The 27,562-nt window shown below is 54.1% G+C and overlaps 1 protein-coding gene across 1 annotated transcript; it reads left to right on the forward strand.

Annotated features, from left to right (window-relative positions):
- Positions 1-8,576: 8,576 nt before the first annotated feature.
- OAF (out at first homolog) lies at positions 8,577-26,046 on the forward strand. The gene is made up of 4 exons (XM_001501247.6): positions 8,577-9,224; positions 22,558-22,692; positions 23,659-23,839; positions 25,018-26,046. The coding sequence occupies exons 1-4, from the start codon at positions 8,691-8,693 to the stop codon at positions 25,281-25,283; spliced, it is 1,116 nt and encodes a 371-aa protein (XP_001501297.4). The 5' UTR covers positions 8,577-8,690; the 3' UTR covers positions 25,284-26,046.
- Positions 26,047-27,562: the final 1,516 nt, after the last annotated feature.

Genomic DNA, 27,562 nt, shown 5'->3' on the forward strand with positions numbered 1-27,562 from the left:
CACATCACATTCAGTCCTAGTTATAACCCACGGCAGTAGGAGTTAGCACACCCTTTCTACACGGGAGTGAGCAGAGGCCACTCGTGGGGGGAGGGGTTCCGTTGGCCCAGTTTCCCACAGCCCGTAAATGGCAGAGCCAAGATTTCAACACTAGGCCTAACAAACCCCAAAGCCAGGACCCCCCCTCAAATACGGGGCTGGGAAAATCTCAAACTCTGCCAACCTACTCCCTCCCAGGGGACAGCTTCTGCCATCTGTCCTCCTTGATGCCGCTGACGGCCCTTTCGCAGGTTCTGTTTTGTTATTTGCAGGACATGAGACGGAAGTTCCGAATGGGTGGTGAGAAGCATGTTCCCTCCCCTCCGCCCTCTCCCAGATGGCCTTGACCAGGACCCCCATCCCACCCCATCCTACCCAAGGACTTGGGTTTGAAAGCTGCCCTAGTCTGCTCTGACTTATTCAAGGGCATGGCGGCAACCACAAGAACGGAGATGACTTTTCAGGTCCCCAACTTCCAGGAGGAAGCAAAAAGTTAAAAAAAAACATAACTAAGACCTAGTCTCTATGTAGATGAGACATATGGGGACATTTAGGAGGGACAGACAGTGGGCAGAGCCTGAAGCCCACGACCCTGGAGTTAGACCTGGGCTCTAGGTCCCACCTCACTCCTTTCTGGTGTGACCTTGGGCAACTACATTCACTTCTCTGAGCTCAATTTCTTCACCTATCAAGTGAGTAATAACACCTGCCTCCCAGAGACATTATAAGAATTAAGTGAGGAAATGAGTCCAAAATTCCCAGGCTCGCAGTCAGCAATGGACGGATGGTCACACAGCCTCTCACCACTTCATTTTTAATAAGTGAGATATTTGGAGGAAGTAATTTGAAATTCCAAATAGGAGACATATAAAATGAGAAATAATTTTTAAAAGTTGGGAATTGATTGAATCATCTTCTTTTCTCATCTATAAAATGGAAATCATAATACTACCCACCTCAAAGGGTTGTTCGGCATTTGATGAGAATTCATGAAAAGCCTACAAAATTCTCCAGCAGAATATTAGCACGCATACGTGATGCCTATTATTGATCATACTCTTCTGATTTGCAAAGGGACACTATACGCAGGTGAGAGAAACTGTCCACACTGAGGAAAAGGTGGAAAGATTAAATTCAAGTCAAAAGAGATTTGTGTTATACATTAGAAAGAACTTTCTAGTTGAAAGCTGGCTAAGATCCCATACTTGCACAACAGTCAATAAGTCCCCTAAGGACATTATGGGGTCCTTTCCCTTCACAGCCGTTAAAAGAGAGATGGAATATTGTGTCTCAGCGGCTGCTAGATATGTCCCTGGCTGGAGGCATGAATTACAGCTTTTTATTGTTTATATTATGTTGATTCATATTAGAGTCATATTCATATCTCCTCTTAAGTCTTTCCTATAAGATCGTATAGGAGAAAATTAATAACAAAGGAATGATTAGAATGAACTCTCAACTGTCTACACCATGGCATGCTCTGTAACTATTAAGAATAACATAGGAACTGTGTTATATGTGTATATGGAAATACATATAGGAAATAATCTGGGAAAAGCAGAACTGGGAACACAGAGCCTGCAATGAAAACTTCATAAAAGCCACAATGCTCAGAAGACAATTTGGAATAAATATGGATCAGGTTTTATTTTCTCTCAAATAGCCTAAGGCTATTACATGCATTAATATATATATAATGGGATGAATAGGTGAAGCACAGGGGATTTTTAGGGCAGCGAATATACTCTGTGTGATACTATAGTGATAGATACATGTCATTATGCATTGTCAAAACCCAGAGAACATACCACAGAAAGCGTGAACCTTAACGTAAACTATGGACTCAGTGTGATAATGATGTGTCAGTGCAGGTTTATGGATTGTAACAAAGGCACCACTCTGGTCCAGGATGTTGATAGTGGGGAAGGCTGTGCATGTATGCGGGCAGGGACTATATGAGAATTCCATACTTTCTACTCATTTTTGTTCTGAACCTAAAATTGCTATTAAAAATTGTCTATTAAAATTCTTTTTAAAGCTCTATTGAGATGATAATCAAAAATGCACTAGGTATATATATTGTTATCATATTGTTTTCTCATTGTTTTCCCATGGTATATCTCTCCATCTGTTCAGAAAAATAAAATAAATCTTAAAAACAAAAGTCATGGGGCTGGCTCCATGGCGTAGTGGTTGAGTTCAGCACACTCCACTTCAGCAGCCTGGGTTCACGGGTTTGGGTCCCTGGCACATACCTACACCACTCATCAGTCATGCTGTGGCAACAATCCACATATAAAGTGGAGGAAGACTGGCAGAGATATTGGCTCAGAGCTAATCTTCCTCAGCAAAAAAAAAAAAAAAGGTCATGACAGTGATGGTGGTTCTGAGATCCCCAGTTTGGGAGAGGGGGTGTTCCCTTCTCTGCTAGATAAGGGAGATATGACTCCCGGTTCTGGCCTCAACTGGGACCTGACCCTCCCTTTCGGGGTAATGCTAGGCTGTTCCTCGACTCTGTCTATGCCTGGATGATACCATCAGCCTGATAGCAGCAGACCCGCAGCAGCTGCAACAGGAAAAGCTGATGCCTCTGGTCAGAAATGGCCCCCGTCCAGGTCCAGCTCGCTCATACTCAGCTCCCTGAGGAGAAGGCAGGACTTCTCATCCCAAGCCATAACACATACATTCATTTCATAAGAGCAGTAAAAAGCTAGGCTAAAAATCCAACTGATTTTTTTTTTTTTTAGTAATACATTTTCTCAGGGCTTTGCATAAAGGAAAGGATATTTACCCATGGAAAACATAATAAACACAAGGCACACAACCCTGCTGGTTCCCCTCCTCTTGATGCAAACACAGTAAGGTCTCTGCTGGAGCTGAGGTCGCAGCTCCATAGAGTAGGGTAAGGTCTCCGAGGGAGTGCGCTGCTGATGGAATCGCCGGGGTCTGAGGGGACAGGATGCTCTCAGGGATGCACATCTGTGGGTCCCAGGGTCTACAGTATACTCTGTACCTTTTGTGGTTTTCCAAGGGTAGGGAGCACCCCTGACATCTGCAAATGGCCTGAGGTCTTCTGTTTTGATGAGGTGGCCCAGGCTGCTACCCAGAGGGCCCTGTTCTCTATGCACCACATGACCCGTAAGATTCTTGATGGCAGGGACTGTGTCTCAGATTCTTTTCCCCACAGCACAGGGCCAGGGGCACAGGGCTAGAGAAAACCTTATTACTGAGCATCCTGTGTGTACAAGGCTCGAGGGCTCGAGGTAGATACAAAGAGAAGCCAGATGGAGGCCCCTCTGCCCCCAGCAATGAAAAGGAGACCCTGTGTGGTGTGGCAGGGGGAAGCTAGGCCTCGCTTCAGTATGCTAGGCTTCAAATCTGAGCAGCACCACGAACAGCAGGCCTCAGTTCTTTTGTGCCTTCCGGTTCAAACACAAATGCTGTGAAATCATTACAACAAAAGGCAGAGAGTGAAAAGTCCCTGAAGAGCCAGCAGAAAAGTCATCTAAGGGCATCTCCAGGCTTCCCAATGTCAAGTCACGGTGCCACCCAACCGGCCAGGCCAAAACAAAGGAGCGGTTCTTGACGCCTCCCTCTCACTCACCCCCAAGTCCAAAGAAATATCAAATCTTACTTCCAAATCCTACTTCCAAGATGCAGCCGAAGTCCAAGACCTCTCTAGGTTCCTGCTGCCACCACCTGGTCCAAGGCACCCTTCTGCCTCATGCAGACTGCTATGATCCACTTCCAGAGGGATCTTTTGACAGTACAAGTTGCATCATGTCACCCTCTGATATATTACCTTTCAGCCACTGCCTATTGCTCTTAGGAAAACAAAACCCAGGCCACGTCCTAACACCACCTACAAGGCCCTGCACTGCTTCGCCCCTCCCAAACTCTGCTACATCGTTTCCAGCAGTCCTCCCTCGTCCTGCCTCAGGTACTTGGCGAAGTTTCTGGAGAGCCCGCCAGATGGAGGCCCCTTACACAAGCTGTTCCCTTTGCCTGGAACTTCGTTTTTGCTGATCAAGCCTGATTCATCTCTTTAGTCGGCCTAGACATTACTGCCATTTTGAGGTCACCCGGTCTAGGCTAGAGTTTCTCTAATTCTCCATGGTACCAGTTATGACAATTGTAATTTAAATATTTATTTTTGCACTTAGTTTTTGTTTGTTTGTTTTGGGGGTTTTTTTGTTTTTTGTTTTTTTGAGGAAGATTAGTAGCCCTGAGCTAACTGCTGCCAGTCCTCCTCTTTTTGCGGAGGAAGACTGGCCCTAAGCTAACATCCATGCCCATCTTCCTCTACTTTATATGTGGGATGCCTACCACAGCATGGCTTGCCAAGCAGTGCCATGTCCACACCCGGGATCCAAATTGGCAAATCCCGGGCCTCTGAAGCAGAACGTGTGAACTCAACCACTGTGCCAGTGGGCCGGCCTCTGCATTTATTTTTTTGTAATGTCTATAGTCCCCTTGTAGCAGAATAAGGAATGGCTGTGCCTGCCTTGTTCCACCACTGTAACTACAGCACCTAGCACAGAGTCTGACTCTAGATGACTAATTGACTGACTAACTGACCAACTGGAGGAGTGGATGAATGAATGAATGTGTGTCCAGGTAGGGGAGCAGGAAAGGCCTCCTGGAAGAACTGGGATGGAGAAGATGGTTATATTCGGGAATTTAAAGAGTCGCTCGCCTGGAATCAATGAGCTGGCAAATACCTATTGCAGTTCTGATTACTCAAGCTTCCTTTTCCTTCCTAAAAGGCATTGATTGATGGATCCAGCCCAGTTCTACCTAAGCTTCCCCTCTGCCAGGATTTCTGCCTGGGGAGAATGGCTGCTCACCCAGCAGTCCCAGCCTCTCTTCCTTTTCCACTCTCCCTCCCGGCCCGCTGCCTCTCCAGTCCACTTTCCCACCACACCCTTGGATTAATGTAATTGAGTAATCGTGTGATGCTGTAAAACTAATTGGCACTTCTGCTTGGGCAATGAAGTGACCGGAGCTTTGCAGTTGGCTTGAGAGGCAGAGGAGAGCACCGCCACCCCATCCCCAGTTCCCCCTCACACTCAAGGCACAAGTAGTCAGCTCCATCTGCAAGGGTCCAGGAATGGAGGGCTGTAACACAACCCAAGCCAGATACAAGCCACGGAAAGAAAGGGGAAGAAAAGTCTTCCCACTTCCCACTGTAGCGAAGACAAGCTCCCTATCGAATTCTCCCCATCTCCGGATAGGGGACATTGGCTCAGTTTCCCTTTGGGGCCTTCTGCGGGACTTTGTCAGCACTTGTCTTCTTGGTCACAGACTGCGAGATGGCGTGGCATCTCTCTTTCTGCCAAATCGAGGCACACTAAGACAGAAAAGCGGAGGGGAGGGGCCTCCCAGGTTTGGCCGCCCACTTGCCCATTTCAGGGGCCTCAAGCAGCGTGAAACTGGCAGACTTGAAGAGAACAAAGAGGAAAAGTGTTCCTGAATGTGGATGCGTGTATGTGTGTGCGGAGGGTGGGCCAGGGGAGGAGGGAGCATGTGTAGGTCACGCAGGGATTTAATATTGGATACAACGGGAGAGAATTAGCAGTATTAAATAATAATAGCCAGTATTTATGGGGTCTTCACTATGTGCCAAACACATTGTGAAGTGTCTTGTACACAATGTTGCATTTAATTTTCCAAACAACCCAGCAAGGGAAGCATTTATGTGCCCACTTCACAGATGAAGAAATCGGCTCGCTGAATCACACAGCTCTGGAGTGGCCATGCTCCAGGATTGAGGTCGCCATGCCCTGGCTCTGAACCACGACTCCCAACTGCTCTCCTAGGGCTGGAGATCAGAAAGGAAGGGAAATTGGTTTACGGCATGGCAGAGGGCTTGAGATCAGACACAAAGACCGTCCTGACAATGAGGGCTGCTTGGTTGCAGTGAGCATGATTAGGCTTGTTAAGGCTCTTCCTCTGAGGGCCTTCACATGGAAGATGAATGGACGCTTCTATGCCTGGCTGGTTGAAGGGAAGCACTCCATGTTCCCAGCATGGGGCTGGCCGGTTTGAATTGACGGCCTCCCTGGGGTACAAGATTGTCACACATGAAACCATTGACAGCCTCCCTGGGGTACAAAATTGCCACACGCAAAACCGTTAGATGACAGGAGAAGATAACACAGGATGTGTGCCCAAATGGGGCTGGAAGAAAGCAAGGGCCACAGGCACGTAGATGCTACTGTGGTTAAAAGCAAGGGCTCTCTGGTCAGGCGGATTTGTGTTTGAGCCCCTGCCGGCTCTCCTATGTGTATGGCCTTGGTACCTTACTTAACCTCTCTAAGCCTCAGTTTCCTAGTCAATAAAAAGAGGCTAATAATAGAAGCTCCTTTGGAGGGTTGCCATGAAAATTAAATAAGATGATACATATAAAGGGCTTGGCACAGAACTTGGACATAGGATACAATGGAGGTAGCTGCCGTAATAATTGCTATTGTCAGAGTCCAGAGGCGGGAGAGAGCCGTACAGAGTGGAGCTGTAGGTCAGTAGCTGAGAAAGTCTTCCTGGGAAACTCGAGTTTTGTCCTGGATCTTGAAGAGCTCCTCAGGTACAGTCCAAAGGGAGGGAGGGGGACAGAGGCAGGGTTCACATGGTGGAGTGAGACTTCAAATTCTCTATCTTAGAAGAAAAATCCAGTTTGATCTGGGGTTGAACTAAAGAAGGAAGTTGATTACGGGGTAGAGGTGGTGGAAAGAGATGGGGTCTTCCATCCTTGTTTCCAAACCCAGAATTTGAAGAGAGACAAAGACAGCCTCAGAGACCCTAACAAAGAAACTGGACACACAGGGCATCTTTGCTTATTTCTCCTGGGATCTCTCTGGGGGGAAGGGGGACAGGACCTGAAACGGGGCAAGTCAGGAAATGTGGGTGAGGCCCTAATGATTGTGTGGGCTGATTCACGGGAAGACCTAGCTTCAAGGCTGGATTGAGATGAGTATCCTGTCAGGCACGAGGCCAGTTTTGAGACCTGGGCATCTCTCTTCTTCAGTTCTGCCAGCTCGGGGGGGGGGGGGGGGGGGGGGGGACCTAGAGGAGCAGTCTTTGCGCTAATCCGTCATTCTCTGACAGCTTGCCTTATCTCCCTGATGGGAAGATAAACTCCTCAGGGGCCAGGATGGTTCCCCAGGAAAGATGCTGTTTGTTTTAGATCCTCTAGGGTTAACCCTCTGTCAAGTACTTACTCTCCACCCTTATATCAAGCATCACCTGGGCCCTTGTTAAAAATGCAAATACTCCAGCCTTTTCCCTGGGGAGTCTGACTAGCGTTAGGGACCCAGGTGTCTGTGGTTTTCACAAGCACCCAGGTGATTCTTTCGGTAAGGCAAATTTGGAAAACACTGAGCTGGGTAAGCTCTTGAATCCCTTTCAGTCCTAAACTCACAAAGCAGAGTGTGGTAGGAAGAGCCCTGGTTGGTAGTAAGCAGACAGGTTCTAGGCCTGACCCTGCAGTTCAAGGGTACCTAGCTCTGCTACTGGTGCCCTCACAATGCCTGGGTACCTGGGGTGAGCATTTCGGGTGCTGATAAGAACGCTGTTCTGGGAAAAACCTAGAAGGGAAGGAGACTACAGAGCAGAGGAGAGTATTCACCCATGTGCAGCCCAGCTCTTGGAAAGAACAGGGGACCCAGAATAAACAAGTGAAATGGACATCGGGGAACAATAGGTTCCCAGCATTGTCCCCCTGGGGCTTTCTCTTCCCTGGGATTGGCACAACTTGTAGGTCTCAGCAACTCCCACCATACACAAGGGGACACTTAGGCCCAAACAATTTTTAAAACGTGTCCAAAGCACACAACTAAGCCGAGGAAATAGGAATCCAGATCCCACCACCTCCATTGTTCATTGTTGAGGTGCATGGAAACACAGGCATGTTTTCTTGGGGCTTGGGGGAGAGCTTCTGATGGTCAAGCGAGTGTCCTGAGTCCCTGGACATTCTCCAGAATGGCCTGGAATCTCACATTTCCTTGATTTGCTCAGCCTGTTACTGGGAGAGAGAGAATGGGGGTCTGGGGAGATGGGCAGGACCCAGGAAATACCTTGAATGGGGAAGTGAGGGAGGCTAGACTGAAAAGAAAAGCTGCAGGGGCCGTGTCTAGAGAGGCGGCCTGACTTATCAAGATCTCACACCTGAGGGATGTCAAAGCAGGGGGAGAACTCCAGCTCCTCTTTCCCCACCCAGGGCAGCCAAAAGGCTGGGTGCCAGGTGAGATCTGATTTTGCAGAAGCTTTTTAGAAATTCGCTGTGTCAGAGAAACTAAAAGACCAAACAAAACCCCTAAAACACAAGCCCGATTATTTCATCCACGTGGCACAAGAACAAGCCAAAAAAGGGGGGTGGGGGGGAGGTGAAGAGTTACCCGTCCCGCCCCTGCTGGGAGGAAGGGATTTTCCAGAGAGCCAACTCCTGACACAGCCCGGTCACTGACGGGACGCGGCAGGGAGGGAGGGAGGTTGAGAAAGTCCTTTTCCCACAAAGCCGCTGGCCCCGCGGTCCCCTCTCCCCGCCCCCGCCCGGGCCACCGCGGGCCCTTTAAGGGCGGAGAGGTGCGCGGTCTCTTTAAGGCAGGTCCTGGTGGTTTCTGTTTTCTGAAGGAAGTGACGGGGGGTGGGATTGAATGAAAAGTGCCAAACAGGCTCGGCGCGCCGGAGTCTGGGGCCGCGGATCCGCGGCGCTGGGCCGGCGGGCGGGGGGCCCGGAGCGCCGCGTCCGCCTCGGAGCCGCCGGGGGGCGCGCCGCGGAACGCAGCCCACGTGCGTCCGCGCCACGTCGCGGGGCCCCGCGGCCGAGCTCCCCGGGGAGCCGCTCCCGGGCGCCCCGAACTAGCCACCAACTTCGGGCGAAGTTTGGCAGCGCCTCTCCCCGCCCGCACGCGGCGCGCCGTGGCCGCGGAGCGCGGCGGCCCCCGGGGATGCGCCCGCCCGGCGGCTGCGAGGTCCCCACGGCGCGCCTCGCGCTGCTGCTGCTGCTGCCGCTGCTCGTACCGCTGCTGGGGGCGGGCGCGCCGGCCGAGCTGCGGGTCCGCGTGCGGCTGCCCGACGGCCAGGTGACCGAGGAGAGCCTGCAGGCGGACAGCGACGCCGATAGCATCAGCCTCGAGCTGCGCAAGCCCGACGGCACCCTCGTCTCCTTCACCGCCGACTTCAAGAAGGTGAGGCACCCCGCTCGCCCTGGGGGACCCCCAAGCCTGAGTGCCCCGGGGTCCCGGTCGCATCGAGGCCTGCAGACGGCACACTGGGGCCCAGAGGGACGCGAGTTAGCCAGGGTCACGCCGGACTCCTCTGCCCCTCTTTGCCCCGCTCCCCAGCGCCCAGCCCCGGCCCCTTCATTCTCGCCGAGGAACGGCCCCGCTGCTCCGGCGACTCCCCGCTCCAGCCTTTCTTTCCTCTCTTGCCCTGAGTGCCCAGGCCCCTTCTCACGCCCTGCCCAGCTCTCCCAGGCCGTCCTGGGGCTGACCCTCCAAAAGAGTCAGTGTTCATACCCCTAGACTCCCTGCTTGGAGTAATTTCTGCGTGCTTTGGTGGGAAAAATCGTGGGCTAGGAATCAGAGGTCCTGGCTTCTGGCTGTGTGATCCAGGGCAAGTCCTTTCCTTCTCTGAGCCTCATTCCTCACCTCTGTACAGGACAGTGAGGTGTACAGTGAGGCCTCCCAGCCCTGACATCGTGGAGTCTGTGAGCCACCTCTCCCTGTTTCACTTTCCTGGGCTAGAGAAGGGAGGGTTCCTGGGCAGAGCTGATCGTCCTGGGGCCTCTCAAGCCGAGGAGAAGCCATGTCTCCTCTTTGGTCTGAAAGTCTGCAAAGCTTGAAGCAGAAGGACCTGGGGAGAGGTTCCAGATGAGGTCCCCTTTCTCTGGGAGAGGTGCCACCCCTTACCCTGCTTGGCAGGAGGGCTGGCCAACCCCCACGTTTGGCCCAGATCGCAGGGAAGAGGGGGCAGAGACCAGCCTCTTCTCAGCGTGTGTGTATGTTGTGGAGGGAACCAGGTGAGTGGGGGCCCCCAAGATGGGGAGAGTAGGGGGAATGGAGGTGCTGGGGGTTTATCAGGAAATGAGCCTGGAAGGGCAGTGAGTGACTAACAGTGACCCAGCAGCAGGAATCCTGGAGAGAAAGAGGGCATGGGAGGTGTAGGTACTAAGAGAGTCTTCTGATCTCTTACACAGGGCACCCCCACACCCCACCCCACCCTACCCTACCCTACCCCTCAAGCCCCTTTCCTGATGGAAAGAGTCTGTGAGGCTCTGTCTCTGAGAGAGTGAAGAGGGGAGGCCGATTAGATAGTTGGGCAGCTGCAGAAGCCCAGGGCTGTGGACCCTGCCTGAGCCACCTCTCTCCTCCCTCTTCGGGACTGGCAGCTAGAGAGGAGAGGCGGGAACCTTTGGGGAGTCAGCTAGGGCCCCAGCATATCTGCCATAGTAGCATGCCGGGGTACAGTGGACAGTGGAGGTGGGCCTTCCTTCTGATCTGTCCCAGGGCTGCTGAGTTGTCAGGGACATGGGCAGACCCGTTAGGGGGTGGGTGAGTGGTCTCAGTTGGGAAGACTTTGTGGCCCTTCCTTACTCAGCAGGCCCAAGCCGCGTTTTCAGATTCAGGCAGGGGCAGGTGAGTTTGTGTGTGGAGAGAGGAAAGCTGACAAGGGCCACAGCGCCTCCCGGCTCCCCACCTAAACTCCGAGGGAATTTTGTCAAGTGTATTCTATTCCAGGAAAATCCAAATTAGTGGCTGGACCCCTCAGGAGGCTGGGATCCAATCTGCCCCTCAACCTTCCCGTGAAGCCCTTTGTCCTTGAGAGTGGAGCCTCAGACCAGCCTGTGGGTCTCCCACTTTCCTGCCCACTGTTCTGTGGCTGTGCTGGAACCCTGGAGACATGCTGCCTCTGGGACCTCTCCAGGAGTGAAAGAGGCAGCCGGTAGGGCTAAGCTTTTATAGCCTCTGGCTGCAGCCTGAACTCTTTTATTGCTCTACCCTGAGAGCAAGGAGAGGGGAGAGCCCAGGGGGCAGTGGGTAGAGGACTGAGGGTTTAGTGGGCGCTGACTGCCCAGTTAGAGACTCCGTTTGGAGCTGATCCCAAGAGCCTCGTTTTAATCCTCCAAGTGGTTTGAACCTCCACCCAGATTCCCGAAGTTTCAGGTTAGCCTCTGACCCAGAAGCTGGCATTTCACACCCGCCCCTGGCATCTCCAGTTTCATCAGCAAGGGAGGGAATTGGGAGTGGAAGGTGCCGAAACGGAACCACCTCTCCAAGGTCCCCACCAAGTCCAGGTTTCTCCATTAGCCAGGGGTGGGTGGAGTTGGGGAATGCTGCCAGTGGGGTGGAATAGCCTTCACCCCCACCTCAATCCACTGTCTACACTGGCCAAATCAGCTCTTCTACATGAATCCTTCTGGGGTGGATCACCTCTCTCGCTGCCCCCCTCAGCGAGACTTGGGGCCCAGTCTCCCCTGCCCTGTCTACGTTGGTCCCTGCAGTTTGGTGATTGCCTTATAGTCTTTGGCAGATTTCCACAAGAAGCCTCTATCTAGAGTAGTAACTTTTTCCTATAGGAAAAAGGCTGGATGTGGTGTTCCTTTTGTTTCATGTACCGAATCCGTTTTGGGTGGTTTGGGAAAAGTCCCTAGTCCGCTTGGGAAGAGTGACTTTTGCCATTTTATCACCTTTGGGAGACAGTCCAGACTGAAATGAGACAGACCTGGTTTAACCTTGGGCAAGCTCCTTGATCTTCACAGGCCTTCATTTCTTCATCAGTAAAGTGGGGGTAATAAGGATACCAACCCCATGGATGCTGTGAGAACTAAACGGCATAAGGCAGGAGCAGGGCTCACTGTGCTGAGTACTCAAGAAACAGAAGCGACGCACGTTCACAATTGTGGTTCACATCGCGTTTCAGCATGGACCCTTCCTGCTCAACTTGGACTCAAAAAGGTTGAGTGAGGGACCCAAAGTCAGCACTGAGCCTAGAGGAGCCCCGAGTTCCTCATCATAACCTTCTCTTTGAAGCTCCACGTATTAGAGTTCTCCAGCAAAATAGACAATGGGGTAGTCATGCGTCGCTTGACGACGGGGACACGTTCTGTGCATCCTTAGGGAATTTCATCCTTGTGCAAACATTCACAGAGTGCAGTTACACAAACCTAGATGGCGCAGCCTACCACACACCTAGGCTATATGCTACTAATCTCATGGGACCACGGTCATGTATGTGGTCCGTCCTTGACCGAAACATTGTTATGTGGCACATGACTATAGCTACAGATATCTGGAAAGAGATTTTTATCATGAAGGATGGGCTCAACGGTTGTGGGGCTGAGAAGTCCCACAGTCTGTCATCTGCAAGCTGGAGGCCCAGGCGAGCCGGTGGTGTAGTTCCAGTCTGAGTCCAAAGGCCTGAGAACCAGGAACAGCGAGGTCTGAGAAGAGGAAGAAGACGGATGTCCGCGCTCAAGCAGAGCACAAATTCGCACTTCCTCGGCCTTTTTGTTCACACCCTCAACAGGCTGGATGCTGCCCACTCACAGAGGTGAGGGCACTCTTAGTCTATCCATTCAAGTGCTAATCTCTTCTGGAGGCACCCTCACAGACACACCCAGAAATAATATTTCACCGGCTCTCTGGGCATCCCTCAGCACAGTCAAGTTGATGCATAAAATGAACCATCACACTCCAAAACTGCCAGCCAGCCCCTCAGAGCAAGGAGCAGTCATCCTTGTGCTGCCAGCCTCCCCAGGGCAGCAATGATTCCTCTTGTGCTGGCGGTATCCCAGGCTTCTGTCTGGCCCATTTCACCCCCACCCAGGCCCCCTCTCGGGCTCCTCCCACCCTCTCTGTTTGCCCCTGCCACCAGGCAGGGCCCTGACGTGGGCTGGCTCTCCCCACGCTGCCACGCTGGACCTGAAGCCAGTGAAGCAGTAACAGTAACCAGCCTGCTGGGGGACACCCAGCCTGGAGCCCACGCGAGGCTTATAAACTGCCCAAGTAGCTTGGAGCTGACCAATGGTCACCATGCGGTACTGCAGACTCTGCCCAAAGGCTGCTAACCATCAGGCCGATGCAGCCGCAGATCTAAAAGAAGTGCCACAGCTCAGTGGCTCCCAAACGTTGCTGCCCATTAGAATCACCTGGGGAGCTTTAGAAAATCCCGATGCCCGGGCTGCTCTCCGAATGTCTGGGACTGGGAGCCAGGCAGCAGTATTTTTAAAGAGCTCCTGGTGATTCCAATGGGCAGCAAAGTTTGGGAACCGCTGGCATAGCTGCTCCAGGCAATGGGAAGGGACTTGGAGGAGGGACCAGATTGGACTGTTAAATGAAGGGAGAGCCCGAACTCAGTCACGTATTTGAAACCTGTCGTTCCACAATGACCCTGATGTGTTTTAAGCAGCGTATAGACGTTAGTTCTAATGCTGCGTGCTCTCATACAAGAAGTCTAATTCATACTACACTCCCAATAGGCAATGCTCTTCTTTAGAACCCAAATCCTATATGCATCCTGATTCACGGAGGGTATCCAATAGTGGGCACGTCACCATCCCCAGTCTCTAACTTGGCTTGTTGTCTAACAGCCCTCTTGGTCCCCCTCCCCCAGGCTGGAGTCCCTGTCCCAGTTTTCTTTCCGTCCCCCAGTCTGATTGTCCAAACGCTGGGGGAGGGGATGAGTCATGGTTCCAGGCAGTGTGGTTTGGTGCTGACCGGATGGGCAGGGTGTGGCTGAAAGATACCAGAAAGTCATGTGCAAGTGCATCGAGGAGGTGGGTGCCACAGGGCCGAGGGTAGAGGGGGTGGAGGAGGGAGCCACAGACTCCAAAAGTGTGGAGGGAGGGGATCGTGACGGGGCCACGGGCTGGAGCCAAGGTAAGGGGAGCCGGATGGCAGTGTAAGTCAGCTCAAGGTTATTCCACAAAACTCAGGGAGATGGGAACCTGAGCCCTGCCCTGGCACCGATGGGTGAGTGGGAGCCAGAGGAAGGAGCAGTCCAGAGAGCACCAGAGTCCCTGCCTTGGGGGTTCCTGGTCTGCGGGTCAGGGGAGCAACATAGGAAGCTGCATGGTTGAGATGCAGTCAGTGAAGATGTGGAATGTGCAGCTGACCGCGTCGCTGCCTGAGGCTGTTTATTCTACTGGGTATCACACCACATGGATGTCAGACAGGAGGGGCTTGGGGCCCGGTCTCCCCTGCCCTGTCCACGTTGGTCCCTGCAGTTTGGTGATTGGTGGAGGCGTGTGATGGGTAGGGTGTCTTCTTGGGGAGCAGAAGGCAGTAGAGGTGCTTTCAGGGGAGGCCCAGACCTTTTCAGAGTCCAGAGCATTTCCTCACTGGAGTTTATGGGAAGTCACCAGAAGGAAGGACCCGGCTCGTGTCCGTGGGGCCCTGAGGTCTAACAGCAGTCCTTCTGCTGTGTCTGAGGAATTCCTGCCTGGATCCGGGGTCAGCCGCCCTGCCCAGGGTACAGACGTGCTCCCCGGAGCTTGGCTAGCATCTCCCACCCTGAACACCTATGTCCACGTGGAGTCCGAGCCAAAGATCCCAGATGGGGCAGAGAAGACTGCCACCTGGGGACAAGTGCGTGGGCTGCCAGAAAGAAGGTGAGGGGAGGTCGAAGTGGGGTTCTTCCCAAATAGGCTTCCCAAGGCACAGAGAGGTGGTGGTGGCGGGAAAACTCAGGACAGACTCCTGTCACATAGGAAGACAGGGTCCACCTTGAGGTAAGAATTGCGCGTCTCTGGATCTCAGGCACGGAGAGTCGCTCAGCTCCCATGCTGGGGGTTGCTTCCTCACGGCTGGCCTCTTTGATCCACACTGCCACGTCATCAGGCGGAGGTCGCATGCATTTTGCAGATGTGCACACTGAGGCTGAGAGCTCTGAAGAGACTGTGACAAGATCAGGTAGCTGAGGATCCAGAATAGGATCCAGGGATCCTTCCAGTCTATTCCACTGCCAGGGCTGCTGCGGCATATAAATAAATGGGCTCCTTCCAGAAGGCTGAAGAAACCCCAGTAGGGGAGAGGAAAGGGAAGGAGGAGGCTGGAAAAATCCTTGGTGCGTAGGAACAGATCTTGGGCTCTCCTCTGTCCAGTCTTGGGCTGGGCCCCTTCCCGCCAAGCTCATAACCCTGTGAATTTTAAGTATTGACCCCTTGGCAGCTTTGAGCCTGAGACTGTTCCCCACCCCCCACCACCCCTGAGACAGTGGGTGGGGTGAGGGGACCGTTTTTAAAAGATCCCACAGATACTATGGAGCACTCACTGTGTACATTTTCTGCCCTTTACCTGCTGTGTGACTTGACAAGTCACTTAACCTCTCTGAGCCCCAGGCTCAGACATGACATGAGCAACAGGGACAATAGTATGATGCTCACAGGCGTGTTGTGAGAGGTGAGTAAGAGGCCTTTGCAGAGCAGAGGCCAGCGAAGGCATGTGAGAAGTGGGGAAGTGGTGCCAGCCAGGCCCTGCGCGGGTCCCTCCCCCTCAGCTCTCCTTCCTCAGCTGTTAAGCAGACTGTTTCCGCTCCTTTTTTCCCCACTCTAGGGACCAGAGTATCATTAGGAGCCTCTGTCCTGTAAGTTGGCAAGTGCTTAAGTGGCTGCCACTGGGAATTCTGATAAAGGGCAGGGAGGCATCGGGGCCGGGGATGTGGGTGGGAGAGAAGTGCGGAGCCCCGTCTTAGGAGCCCTGAGTCAGCGGGACGGCTGGGCACAGTTGATCCACATAAAGCCTCACATTGTTCCCCAGCCAGTGCTGACCTTTGGGATTTGGCTGACAGAGCACTAGGGACTCTGGGGGTGGGGGTCGGGGCAGGGGGCACTGCTCCAGGCTGGTGGTTACGCTAATGCCCCCTAACAAGAAGCCTCTGTCCCGGGCCTAGCCCTGAGGTTATACAGGCATCTTGTAGTGGGGGCGGCCCACGTCCCTGGGCACCAGGCTGGGGATGTGCCTGGCTGGCTTTGGGTTCGCTCCATCCACCCCATTCCTGCTGGAGGAGACTGTGCAGAGCAGCTGTGGTGCCCCTGTGCCTGCCACGGGGCAGCCAGCGTTGGGGAGGACGGCACTGATTCCTGGCTGGCTCTCCAGCTGACCCCTTACCTCCCCAGTCCCATGAAGCTGGCCCCTTCTCTAGCGATAAAGCAGCCACAGCCAGGAGCTGAGCAATAAATATTTAGATTGGCTCAGCCCCGGCCTCAGAATCACACACTCTGGTGTGATGGGAAGGAGACCAAGATGGCAGGAGAAACTCCCAAGAGAGCGCGCCAGCTGTCCAAGAGCAAGAAGGAATGGGGGAGCGGGTGGGGCACAGGCTGCTTCATGAGAACCCTGAAGAGGTGGCCTCCAGCTTGGGCTGTACAACCACTGTTGTGCTGTGGTGGGCTGGGAGAGGGGCACTGAGGGAAGGGACCATGCCGCCATCCTGTACCCTCAGTGTGTGGTTCCCCTGGGGTAGAAGGCTGGGCTGAAGAAGGGCCTTAGCGGGTGGGGAGGAAGCAGGGAGTAGGGGGTCACAAAGGGGCAGAGGAGGAGAGGAGAGTCCCCAGGCTGGAGCTGGGGTGATGAGCCTAAGAGGAGGCGTGTGAAGGAGTGTGGGGAGATGCTGCCTGCAAGGGGGCGTGCGACCAACTGAAGGAGGGGCTTGCGACAGCACGTGTAAGGAGGTTGTTAGACTGTTGGTGAGAAAGGGTGTATGTGAGATGGAGCGTGAGACTCTGTGTCTGAGACTTTGGGGGAATTCTGTGGGAGACTGTTGGGGAGAAGATAGGTTTCTGAGACTATGGGGGATGCTGAGATGAAAGGGGATCGTTGGAGGCTCCACAGGAGTGACCGTGAAGGGGGAAACGTGCTCATGTGAGCAGCTGTGTGTGAGGGAGAATGGGAATGCGCAGCTGAGCCCCAGTGGGAGCCAGGGGCAGGAGGGGGCGGTGGGGGAGTCTGGGTGCCGCTGGGTGAGAGATTGGGAGCAACTGTGTGTGAAAGAGATTGTCTGAGAAACAGCAAGTATGTGTGAAAGATTCTGGACATGTGGCCCATGAGTGGAGGAAAGCAGGTGTGAGTCTGTGTATCAGTTAGGATTCAGCTGGACTGCGAGTAACGTAAAACCCCAGCGGCGGCCAAGGCAGAAGAGAAGCTTTTTTCTCTCTCTGGTCTTATCTGAGGCTGGAAGTTGGCAGTTGAGGGCTGGTGAGACAGCTCCACAATCATCAGAGCTCCACTGGGCTCTGTCTGCAGTGTCACTTCCCTGTCCTCAACGTTAAGCTTCACCTGGGGCCGACCCCCAGGATTGTAGCATCCAGGCCTGGCACGGGATGTCTGCTGTTGACATGCAGAGGGCTGGGCCCCCTGCCTTTCCCGGAGCAGCACTCTGCTATCTCTTAGGTGTTTACCTGGAGCCCAGCACAGCCTTCCCTCTCTGAGATACAGTAGATCTCAAAAAACCAGCGTGGCAGGGAGTGGGCAGAGAAGAAGTGAATATCTGGACAAGGGTTAAGACAGCGGGGAGCTTGGAGGATCATAAAGATCACCAGACCGAGAGTCAGGAAATCTGGGCCTCTGGTCCTAGCTCTGCAGCTGTGACCTGTGAAGATCACGTCCCCTGCTGGAACCTCACTGGATCATGAACTCAGTGATCCCCTAAACCTTCTAGAAGCCAAAATAGCAGCTGTAGGACTACCAGCCTGCAGGGGCCCAGCTATAAGCAAGCCTAAGAAGAAAGAGCCGTCGTCTTGTTGGAGGCGAGGGGTTGTTGGAGGCCCCAGAGCACTCACTTATTCATTCACTCAGCTAGTAAGTGTTGAGCTCAGGCTCTGCCCAGACCCTGAGGATACTGCATAAATAAAGTCTAGTCACTGCCCTTGAGCCAGGGGCAGATCGTGGAGGACCTGGATAACTTGTTGCCCAAGCAAAAGATGCCATATGAGGACGGGGCCCTCTGCCAAGGCATTTAGATCAGATGCATGCTGGCCCAGCACAGCTCAGCCTTCTGACTCAGCTCTAAACCACAGATGTGCTCATGGCACATTCAGGCTCAGAACCCACCAAGGACTTCCAGTCATCTGCTAGATTCAGCTCACACTCCTTGGCTGGGCTCTCAGAGCCTGTGCCCTGCCCCTCCTGCAGCATCTTCCTTCAGCCACTCCCTGCCCTCCCCCACGCCCCTCCCCACCCCACCCTACCCCATCCCTGTTCCCTCCCATCACCTTTCTCAGAGGCTTCTGTGCTCTTTTTTGTTCCTTTATTCATTATCAGACGCTTATTGAGCACCTGCTGTGCTCTAGGGTGCCGGATACACCGCAAAGAAGATACTATCTTAGCTTCAAGGAGTTGAGTCTGGAAGAAAAAACATGTAAAGAGGTCATTGCGAAGCCAGTGGGATTTGTGCTGTAGAGGTGAGGGGTTGGGCCTGGCCGACTCTGCTGCAGGGCAGGGCGGCCTTGGGGGCAGAGGCTGGAGGGGCCCCCAGCCCCATCCTTAAGGGGACAACAAGCACTCCTTCATCCGTCTGTCTTTTGTCCCAGAGCACTTAGCATAAACCTCAACCCTGGGCCTTATCATGGTGCACTGACTGGTTGTAGGAGGTCAGCCTCCCCAGGAGCTCCTTGAAGACAAGGGCTTTTGCAGTGGTCCTGCCCAAACTGGTGGCTGTGAGGGCCCTGCCCCAGGTAACACTAAACAATGCTCTCCGGCTGATTGCTGATACCTCGAGCCCCAGAGTCGTCACCTGACCTCTCTGGGCCCCAGCTCCAGCTCTAGGAGAAAGGTCTTTACTCCAGCCTCTGCAGGTCTGGAGTAGATCACAGGCAGAGCAAGGCCAGGGATTGCAACAATACTAGAGAAACTTTGAGTTCAGCCCACTGTGTTTGGAAACCTTTCCCTTGTTTTTTTCTCACAATAATCCCTTGAGGTGGGTACTGTTAGTTTTACTCATTTTACAGATGTGGAAACTAAGGTACAGAGAGGTTAACTCCCCCAAGATTCTATGCTAGGATCAGCAAAGCCAGGATGCGAGCACAGGTAGTACTGGCCCCAGAGCCTGTGTTCGTCACTCCTGTGTTATCCTAGAACCTCCCGCCTCCTGCTCCTTACTTAAAACCACAGACAGAGGACTTCAGTGATGCTCACTTTCTCTGTGGCCCCCTCACCATACCCTCTGCATGGCCCAGATTTCAACCCTGGTAGTGTATGCGCTACTTCTTCCTGGTGGCCTATTCCTGGTGGGAGCTCATGGGAGAAGGGGCCTTATAGAAACCTCCCGTCTTGGGAGTCCCAGCCCCAGTCCTGGGCCTGAGGAGCCTGCCTCCAGCCACCTGTGTGGGCTCTTCCCCAGCCACGCCATCTGCCTTGGGCATTAGGCCACATCCAGGTGAATCGCCCCAGGGACTCTCGGGCGAGGAGGAAGCCTGGGAGCCAGGCTTCATCTGGCCTGGGCTTAGCATCTGGCCAGATGTTCCCTGAAGCAGGGGGACCTCTCCCACACCCTTTCATCCGTACTGGAGGGAAAGGGGCCCCTGGAACCTAGTAGGGAGTCTGAGGTGTAAGGAGTAGAAGGTAGGAGGGGCACTGGTCGGGATGATGGAGCCAAATAGATCCAGAAACTCGGGCTGCCCACTCCCTCCCAGGGGTCAGCAAGTACAATATGGTTTTCTGGAGAAATAGCACTAAGGAGACTGGAGAAGTCAGGATTTAAAGAGGCTCTGGGAGAGGCAGGCAGCAAGTTGGGGTGGTCCTGCCTTGGCTTACCTTGGTATTTGTGTCAGATGCTGTTGTCTGTTAGTCACACGGAACCGTGTGTGGGAGCTGCCACACTCCCCAGGCAGAGCTACAGAGGACCTACAGACCACCGCCAGACAGACAGACACAGCTGGAAGAGGGAACTGAGTTCTCATCCTGCTCTCTGCCACTCGCTAGCTGTGTGGCCAAGGGCAGACCCTACTACCTCTCTGGACCTGAGCTTCAGTTCCTTTAGCTGGGCATCCAGGAAATCGGGCTAGCTGATCTAGGAGGCGATTGCGCACTGTGGTTAAGAGAGCCAGACTTTGGAGTCAGACTTCCTGGGTTAGAATTTCGGCTTCGTTTCCTCTTAGTCCCATGACCTTGAGCCAGCTGCCCATTCCAAACTCGGTAACAGTCATAGCTCCCACCTCCTGTCGTTGTAAGCATTTTAAACAGGACAATACATCCTTTTTGACTCATAGTAACAATGACTTGTCCCTTCCAGTTGTAAACTTCCATAAACCTTTGTCCTACACAAATAAATAGGAGATAAGAGGAAATCTATCTCAACGAGAAATTCTCATTCCCTCTCTCCGCCCGCCCCCATCAGGTTCCCATCTTGGTAGCATTTTATTGTTGTCATTGACATTGTTATTTAATTTAGATGCAGGGAAAAAATTCAGAACAGATTTCTTTCACCCTCTGGTTTGGTCTGAGAGTTCACAGGCTTTCTCCTGCTGAGGGTGGGCAGGTGATGTCCCCAAGCAGCTGGAGACCACTCGTTAGCCTTCAGACTCCCTGGTGTGGCACGTGCCTGTGGTGTTGGGGAAGATGCTGTGACCGTTCCAGATAGGGCTCTTTTAAAGGGTCATTGGTGCAAATACCGGGGAAGTGGATTTGGGATCCTGCCTGGGGATCCTGCCAGGAACATCCGCCTGACTCAAGCGCTAGGAGGGGAAGTCTGGTATCAAGTCTCACCTGGCAAGAACTAAGCCTGGGGAGGAAAATGCACAAGTGGACCAGCCTCCAGTCTCCCCTCAGCCGACCTGAGGGATGGAAGATCGGATGGCCCAGCCTGAGATTCCAGCCTCGTGGCCCAAGAACGGATTTCCTGTTGAGAGGAAGCTGGGGTTACCCGAGCTCTGATTCACCTTCCCTGCAAGTCTGGGATCATAAGGAGCCTAATGGAACCATTCTCACCAGCAGAGCCTCAGTTTCCCTTTCTGCAGTATTGGTGGGAAATCTCCCCGTATGCTCCCTCACCTCATTGTCCCAGAGATCATTGACAGGAAAAGGAAGTGAGAGAAACGTGCTTGTCGAGCCAGAGGACTTCAGAAGTGCCTGGGCATTTATGGGATGCCAGCACTCACTTGTTTCCGATGACTGTGGCATTTGCTGGTCACCCGCAATGGTGACAGTCACCACACCTAGCACTCACTGAGGACTTCCTCCAGGCGGGCATCCTTCCACGCCTTCCACACCAACTCATTCAGCCCTTAGCACAACCCTGCCAGGTCCACGTGTCATCATCCCCATTTTACACATGAGGCTTCAAGAAGCTGGGAGGTGTGCCTGGGCACTGGCTGATACATTGCAGGGTTGGGATGGAACCATAGGCCCCTCACTGCCTGTACCAGGAAGTCCAGGGGGACCCCCAGACCCGTTCTCAGACCACTTACTCGAGCAGGTGTACAGTAAGCCCTCAGTGAACGGGGACCCTGTTAGGGGACAAGGCCAGGCAGGAACATTGACAGGTGAGGAGCTACACAGGGCTGTATACTCAGTGCCAGGGCAGGACCACTGCGGCTCCTGGAGGAGAGTGGTCATTGTGGCCAGGGTACCACCCCGGCAGGGGGGTCATGACAGATTTAGACTACTTGTGCTGGGACCTGCTAACTTCTCACTGTTAGACAAGGCTAACAGAGATTCGTGAGAGCAGGGGCACCTCGGGTGCAGGTGGGTCAGAGCACAGGGTTCCAGCAGCCAAGTTGGGAAGGGAACCCCATCACACCCTGTGGCCCCTCTCCCTTCTGCCTCTGCTGCCCTCCAGCCTCCCCCATTCGTGCAGTGAGTCAGTAACAGGAAGGAGCCTTCGGCCCGCTGGCAATGCCGTTAGTAACCCATGGGGGAAGGAGAAGTGCACGGGGAAGGGAAAGGTGAGCCACCCCAGCTCCCGCAGGCCAGAAGGTCCTGGCTGCATCTGCCCTTAACCCCATCCTGCCCCCACCACCTCCGTCTGAGATGGAGGCAGCCCGGAGCCTGGCTGATTGGAAGCAGCAGGGGCATTTTGAGGAGCACCAGTTTCTAGGCCTCCCCTAAACCTGCTGAGTGAGAATGTCAGTGAGAGAAACTCTGCAATCTCCTTGTAGAAGGTGCAGCCCCTCCCCCACAGTGCCCTGGTCAGGTGGTTGTAGGGGCACTGACCCTGCTGATCGGGATGACAGCGGGGTGCCACTGAAGGGAAGCATCAGCTATGAATGAGCCGGATGCCAGAAAGGGGGGCAGTGACCTTCAAGGCAAAGTTGTGTACTTTTAAACAGCTCTGTTTTGAAAAGCTTCCTCGCGGTTCTCTATGTGAATTTTCCAGGTGGTTTGGGAACATCTAGGGTGTGTTCTTTCTTTTAAATCACAGGTTCAAATGGGAAAGACTGAAATTCCTAGGCCAGCAGGAGGGAGGTGTCTGTGGCAGGGCAGTGTCCAGGCATGTGTGTCCCCGGGGCCTGAGCTGAGCACTGGCTGGGCTGTGGGGAGGCCTGCCCCTCCAGCTGGTCCCCATCCTTCTGCCCTTCCCCATCAGGATGTGAAGATCTTCCGGGCCCTGATCCTGGGGGAGCTGGAGAAGGGGCAGAGTCAGTTCCAGGCCCTCTGCTTTGTCACCCGGCTGCACCGCAATGAGATCATCCCCAGTGAGGCCATGGCCAAGCTTCGACAGGTGAGTGCCTGCCCCGGGCCTGCCCCGGCGCAGCTCCTGCCCCAGGGCCCTCACCCCTGCAGCCAGCCAGGCCCCAAGCCTGGACCTTACCCCAGCCTCAGTCTCCCACCCAGCACCTGACCCACCTTCGCCCTCCTCCCTGGCACCCCACTCTCACCTTATAGTCCTGAACCCCCTGATTTTGCCCCAGGCCAAACCTGACTCCATAGCCTCAAACCTCTAATCAGCACTGAACCCCCAATTCCCAGATTACTCCAGTCCCCTAATCTCAGGGTCCCCTCCCCCCCATTTATGATGGAGGCTAGGGGCTTGGACTGTGAAGTCGGATCTGCCTTCAGACCCAGCGCTACCATTCATTATTGGAGCAACATTGGACAAGTTACCTCCCCTTCAGAGCCTCTATTTTCTTGTTGAGAAATGGGTTATAATGAGATTTAAATGAGGTGATGCGTATAAACCGTCCAGTGCAGTGTTTAAAACCCTTCTGCCTGCTGACCTGCTCCCAGTCCCTTCCTGGGCCCTGAGCCTCTCCCCAGCCTCATCTCTGTTCCCTGAACTGTCCAGCCCTGCCCTGGGCCTGCCCGGGGTCACTCCCCTTTTGCCTGCCCTTCCCAGGGAGACTCAGTCCCTGGAGATTGGAAATACAGAACCCGGAGGTCATTTGCCCTGGGACAGCCTGCCTGGCCTACCCACTTCCAACACCACCCCCCAGCAGCATGTCAGAATTCCCCATCAGGCCCGAGACGTCAGCCCAGGGGCCAGCTGCAAAGGCGGGGCTGTGCTGCTCTGGATGTCAGTTTCTCCACCAGTTGAGGGGGGCTGGATGCCCCTTGTCTGCCACTCCACAGATAGCCCCAAGGTGCTAAAGGCAACCAGCTTGGGCTTGTCTGACTCTTGGCCATCAGGGAAAGAATGGGCTGGGAGCATTTTGAGTCCAGTTGGGAATGGCTCTTCTCCTCCCCACAGAAAAACCCCCGGGCCGTGCGGCAGGCAGAGGAGGTACGGGGCCTGGAGCACCTGCACATGGACATCGCCGTCAACTTCAGCCAGGGGGGCCTGCTGAGCCCCCATCTCCGCAACGTGTGCGCTGAGGCCGTGGACGCCATCTACACCCGCCAGGAGGACGTCCGGTTCTGGGTGGAGCAAGGTCAGCTGGGTGCTGCCCACTGTATCACATCCAACATGATAGAGCACAGTGTTGAGATAAGGGAGTTCAGGGGAGGGACCTGTAAGCCACGCTGAGATTGGTCAAGGAAGGCTTCCTAGAGGAAGTGACACCTGTGTGGCTCTTCAGTGAGAGGAGTCAGCTAGATGAAAGGGACCCATTTCAGCTAGGGACACAGAACTGTGACTGCCTGGCCCTGTGGAGGGAGATTCCCAGACATCTCCCACCTCATCCCTGCCGTTGGTGAGAACGCAGATGGACCTTCTGTCCTGGGAGAGGGGCACCAGCACCAGGGTCCAGGTGGGGCCCAAAGACACCCATTCCCACCTGCCCACCTCTGCTGCCACCTCTCAGAAGCCAGCTTCTCCTTTCCTTCACACCTTCCTTGGTGCCAGCATCTCTCACCAAGATCCATGAGGATTCCTCCCATCTTTGTGTGGTCCCTGCCTCTCCAGCCTGTGTGACTTCACTGCTGGCCCATCTGGTACCTTTCCAGGACTGTCCCCAGGTCCTCTTGTGGAGGGGACATGGAGATGTCGCCATTACAACTCCAGGTCCCTGGTCCTTCCAGCCAGCTGAGCAGTAAAGAAATACCCACCCCTCCTAGGACAGCGCTGGAGTTAGAAATGCCCGATAGAGCTGTGGTCCTACCTCCACACACACAGCCCTCCCCAGTGGGCTGACCCCAGACCGAGGCGCAAACCTGATACTGTCCCCCAGGGGCTGGTCCCTCCCATGGCCACTGCTGTCACCCCCAGCACCACTCACAAGCACCCTCCCGTCTACCCTGTGCCCTGGCCTCCCCAGCAAGTGTGTGCTGGCCCTTCCCTGCCTGGCCCTCCTCAGATATCACCTCCTTTAAGAAGCTGTCCTGGATTTCTTTCCCATTCTCCCCAGGCCTCTATTCCATTACGTTCCAGTATAATGATGTTTTTAAGCATAAGGTGGCAGCCTGGCTGAGTGGAGGCCTTGAAGTCAGACAGACCTGGGTTCCAGTCCTGATTCCACTTACTGTGTGACCTCAGTCAGATGGCTAAACCTCTCTGGGCCAGTTTTCTCATCTGTAAGACAGGGATGCTAATACTTAGGTCAGAGGGGTGATGGGATGCCTGAAGAGGCCCTCCTTTGCCTCCATGCTGACCTTTGCCTCCCTCCCCAAGGTGTGGACAGCTCCGTGTTTGAGGCTCTGCCCAAGGCCTCAGAGCAGATGCCGCTGCCCCGCTGTGGGCAGGTGGGGGACCGCGGGAAGCCCTGTGTCTGCCGCTACGGCCTGAGCCTGGCCTGGTACCCCTGCATGCTCAAGTTCTGCCACAGTCGCGACAGGCTGACGCCCTACAAGTGCGGCATCCGCAGCTGCCAGAAGAACTACCGCTTCGACTTCTATGTGCCCCAGAGGCAGCTGTGTCTCTGGGACGAGGACCCCTAGCCCAGCTGGGCTGAGGGGGTGGCCCAGAGGTAGCTGCTCTGGGCCACAGCTCCTCCTCCAGCCACCAGAGGGGGTGGCAGCCCCCACCTGAGGCCTTATTTCCCATCCCTTCCCTAATCCCGGAGCCTCTGGCCCCATCACTCATGACTGTGACAAGGGATGTGGCATGGCAGGGGTTAACTCATGAAGGCACCCTCCCCCTGCTCCCACTCTGCGCCTTCCTTGGGGGCAGAGAGGGGAAAGGGTTCTCCAAATTTACACCCCTCCCCTCCTCCATCTACCCCGAAGTGTTCTCTTTCCAGCAATCAAAATGTGATGGCCTGTGAATCTCCCCTTTAAGTCTTTGCAGGTTTAGACCCTAAAAGGTGTCTGTGCCTGTTACCCCATCTCCCCACCCACCCCCCCACCCAGAAGGAGCTGGCCCCTCTGCACCGTCCCACTGCCCAACAAGGAGGGGACCATTGCCCCAGAGAGGGGGCTGTCGGGGACCGACGCCACAGCCCCCCCACCAGACCATGACGCCTTCTCACTGCTGCCCCTGGGTGGGTGGGGCCCCCCAGCCCGGAGACAGACCGCGTGTGCCTCTCCCCAGACCCGGACTTGGTGGCCCAAGCAGGCGCCAGCTCTCCCCCTAAACAGAAATATTTTTGTAACGTTCTGGGGTGGGAGGGAGCATGAAGTATGAGGAAAACTTGAATTCCAGATTTTTAATGCAAAGTATTTATCATTTGTACCAGAAATAAAAGTTTAAATTTTTACTTGACTGACAGCTCAAGGCTCGGTGTTCTGAGAGAACTTTTAGCCAATGCTGCCCCCTGGTGTCAGGAAAAGCGCTCCTGTACCCTGTTGGGGACCAGTCCTGGGACCAGGATTTCTAAGGCACCTGTTGTATGGTCACCCATTGTGTAGTGGGAGAAGGTGGGAGTGGGGGTTTGGGGGATGGGGGGTGTTACTCAAGAAGAGGAGCCATACATAGATGAGTAAGCCAGACAGTAATAAACAGCATGAGATAAATTAAGGACAAAACTGTAGAAGCAGACTTCCAGGGTTCACATCCTGACCTTGCCTCTTATTTGCTGTGCAATCTTGGGTCAAGTTGCTTTACCTCTCTGTGCCTCAGCTCTCTCTCAACTATAAAATGAGCTTAATTGTGAGATTTAAGTGAATTCATATATTTCAAGTGCCTCGCACATAGCGCTCACGGTGTTAACTATTACTATAGATCTTGTTACTGTTAGTGAAAAGAGCAGGCACATCCTCATCTATAAACCTGAGACAACTAAACCAGACATCATGACGGCCCCTTCTCTTCAGAAGTATCTCCCAGCATGCAGAGGCTGTGGTGGGAAGTGCTGGGCTGGGCCCTGGAAGACTTCTGAGAAGGAGGGATATGCGGGCTGAATTTATGGGGGAAAGTTTCCTGCACGAGATGTGACACGGGTTGAGGCTGAAGGATGGTAAGAACTTGGCAAGGGGGCTGTGTGAGCACAGGGCAGAGACTGGAGTGTTTCAGGAGCTGGGAAAGTTCCAGGGGACCCAACTCCTTAGGAGGAAGGAGAGGGGGGAGTCATATCCTCCCAGGCCTCTCCAGGAGGGAGGGAGGAGCTTGCAGCCCGTCTCCCTTACTCTGCTCCCCAGCTCCCCCAGGACAGGCTGCTCCTGCACTTGAACCTGTGCAGGCCACGGGGTTGTAGTGACGCCAGGCTTGCTTGGCCATGGTCAAATCAGGGTCGGTGGGGAGACATCGTTTTCAGGTGGATGTGCCTCCTTGTTTTCAAAGACCAGCTTCAGCCATGTTCCCGGGCCTTTTCCTCCTGTCCCTCCAATCCGGGGCCTCAGGCCTGAGCCCCAACCCTTCCTCAGGGTGGGGAGGTTACTTGGAGAAGCACCTCGCACCCCACCCACCATGTAAATAGGTGTCAACGGTCAGCTCTTTGAGAGACACCTTGAGACAAGGCCCCACTTTCCTCAGGAGGCCTTTGTGGACGTGTAGAAACATCCGGAGAGATAATATTCTTACAGCAAGTACTCATTTCTCTGGCTGTTTAGGGTTTACAAAGTACCTTCATATAAATTAGCTCATTGGCTCCTTTAGTAATTCTGTGACATTTTATGGATGTGGCTGACCTATAAAGTTGTGTGACTTGCCAAAGGTCGGACAGCTAGTTAGGGCTGGGATCCAACCCCTGGCCATCTTACTCCACATACACCTACTAACCCAATGGGTCCATCAGATGGGCCAGCTGGACCTTCAGAGAGCACAGCTCACTTACCGGTGG

Source organism: Equus caballus, chromosome 7 (genome assembly GCF_041296265.1).
Source record: "Equus caballus isolate H_3958 breed thoroughbred chromosome 7, TB-T2T, whole genome shotgun sequence".
Classification (NCBI taxonomy): Eukaryota; Metazoa; Chordata; class Mammalia; order Perissodactyla; family Equidae; genus Equus; species Equus caballus.

Excerpts from the sequence above, each read along its gene's own strand:
- OAF (XM_001501247.6), top strand. The coding sequence starts at position 8,691 with ATGAAAAGTGCCAAACAGGCTCGGCGCGCCGGAGTCTGGGGCCGCGGA. Across the intron at positions 9,225-22,557 it reads TCACCGCCGACTTCAAGAAG|GATGTGAAGATCTTCCGGGC; the intron begins GTGAGGCACCCC and ends CTTCCCCATCAG. Across the intron at positions 22,693-23,658 it reads CCATGGCCAAGCTTCGACAG|AAAAACCCCCGGGCCGTGCG; the intron begins GTGAGTGCCTGC and ends TCCTCCCCACAG.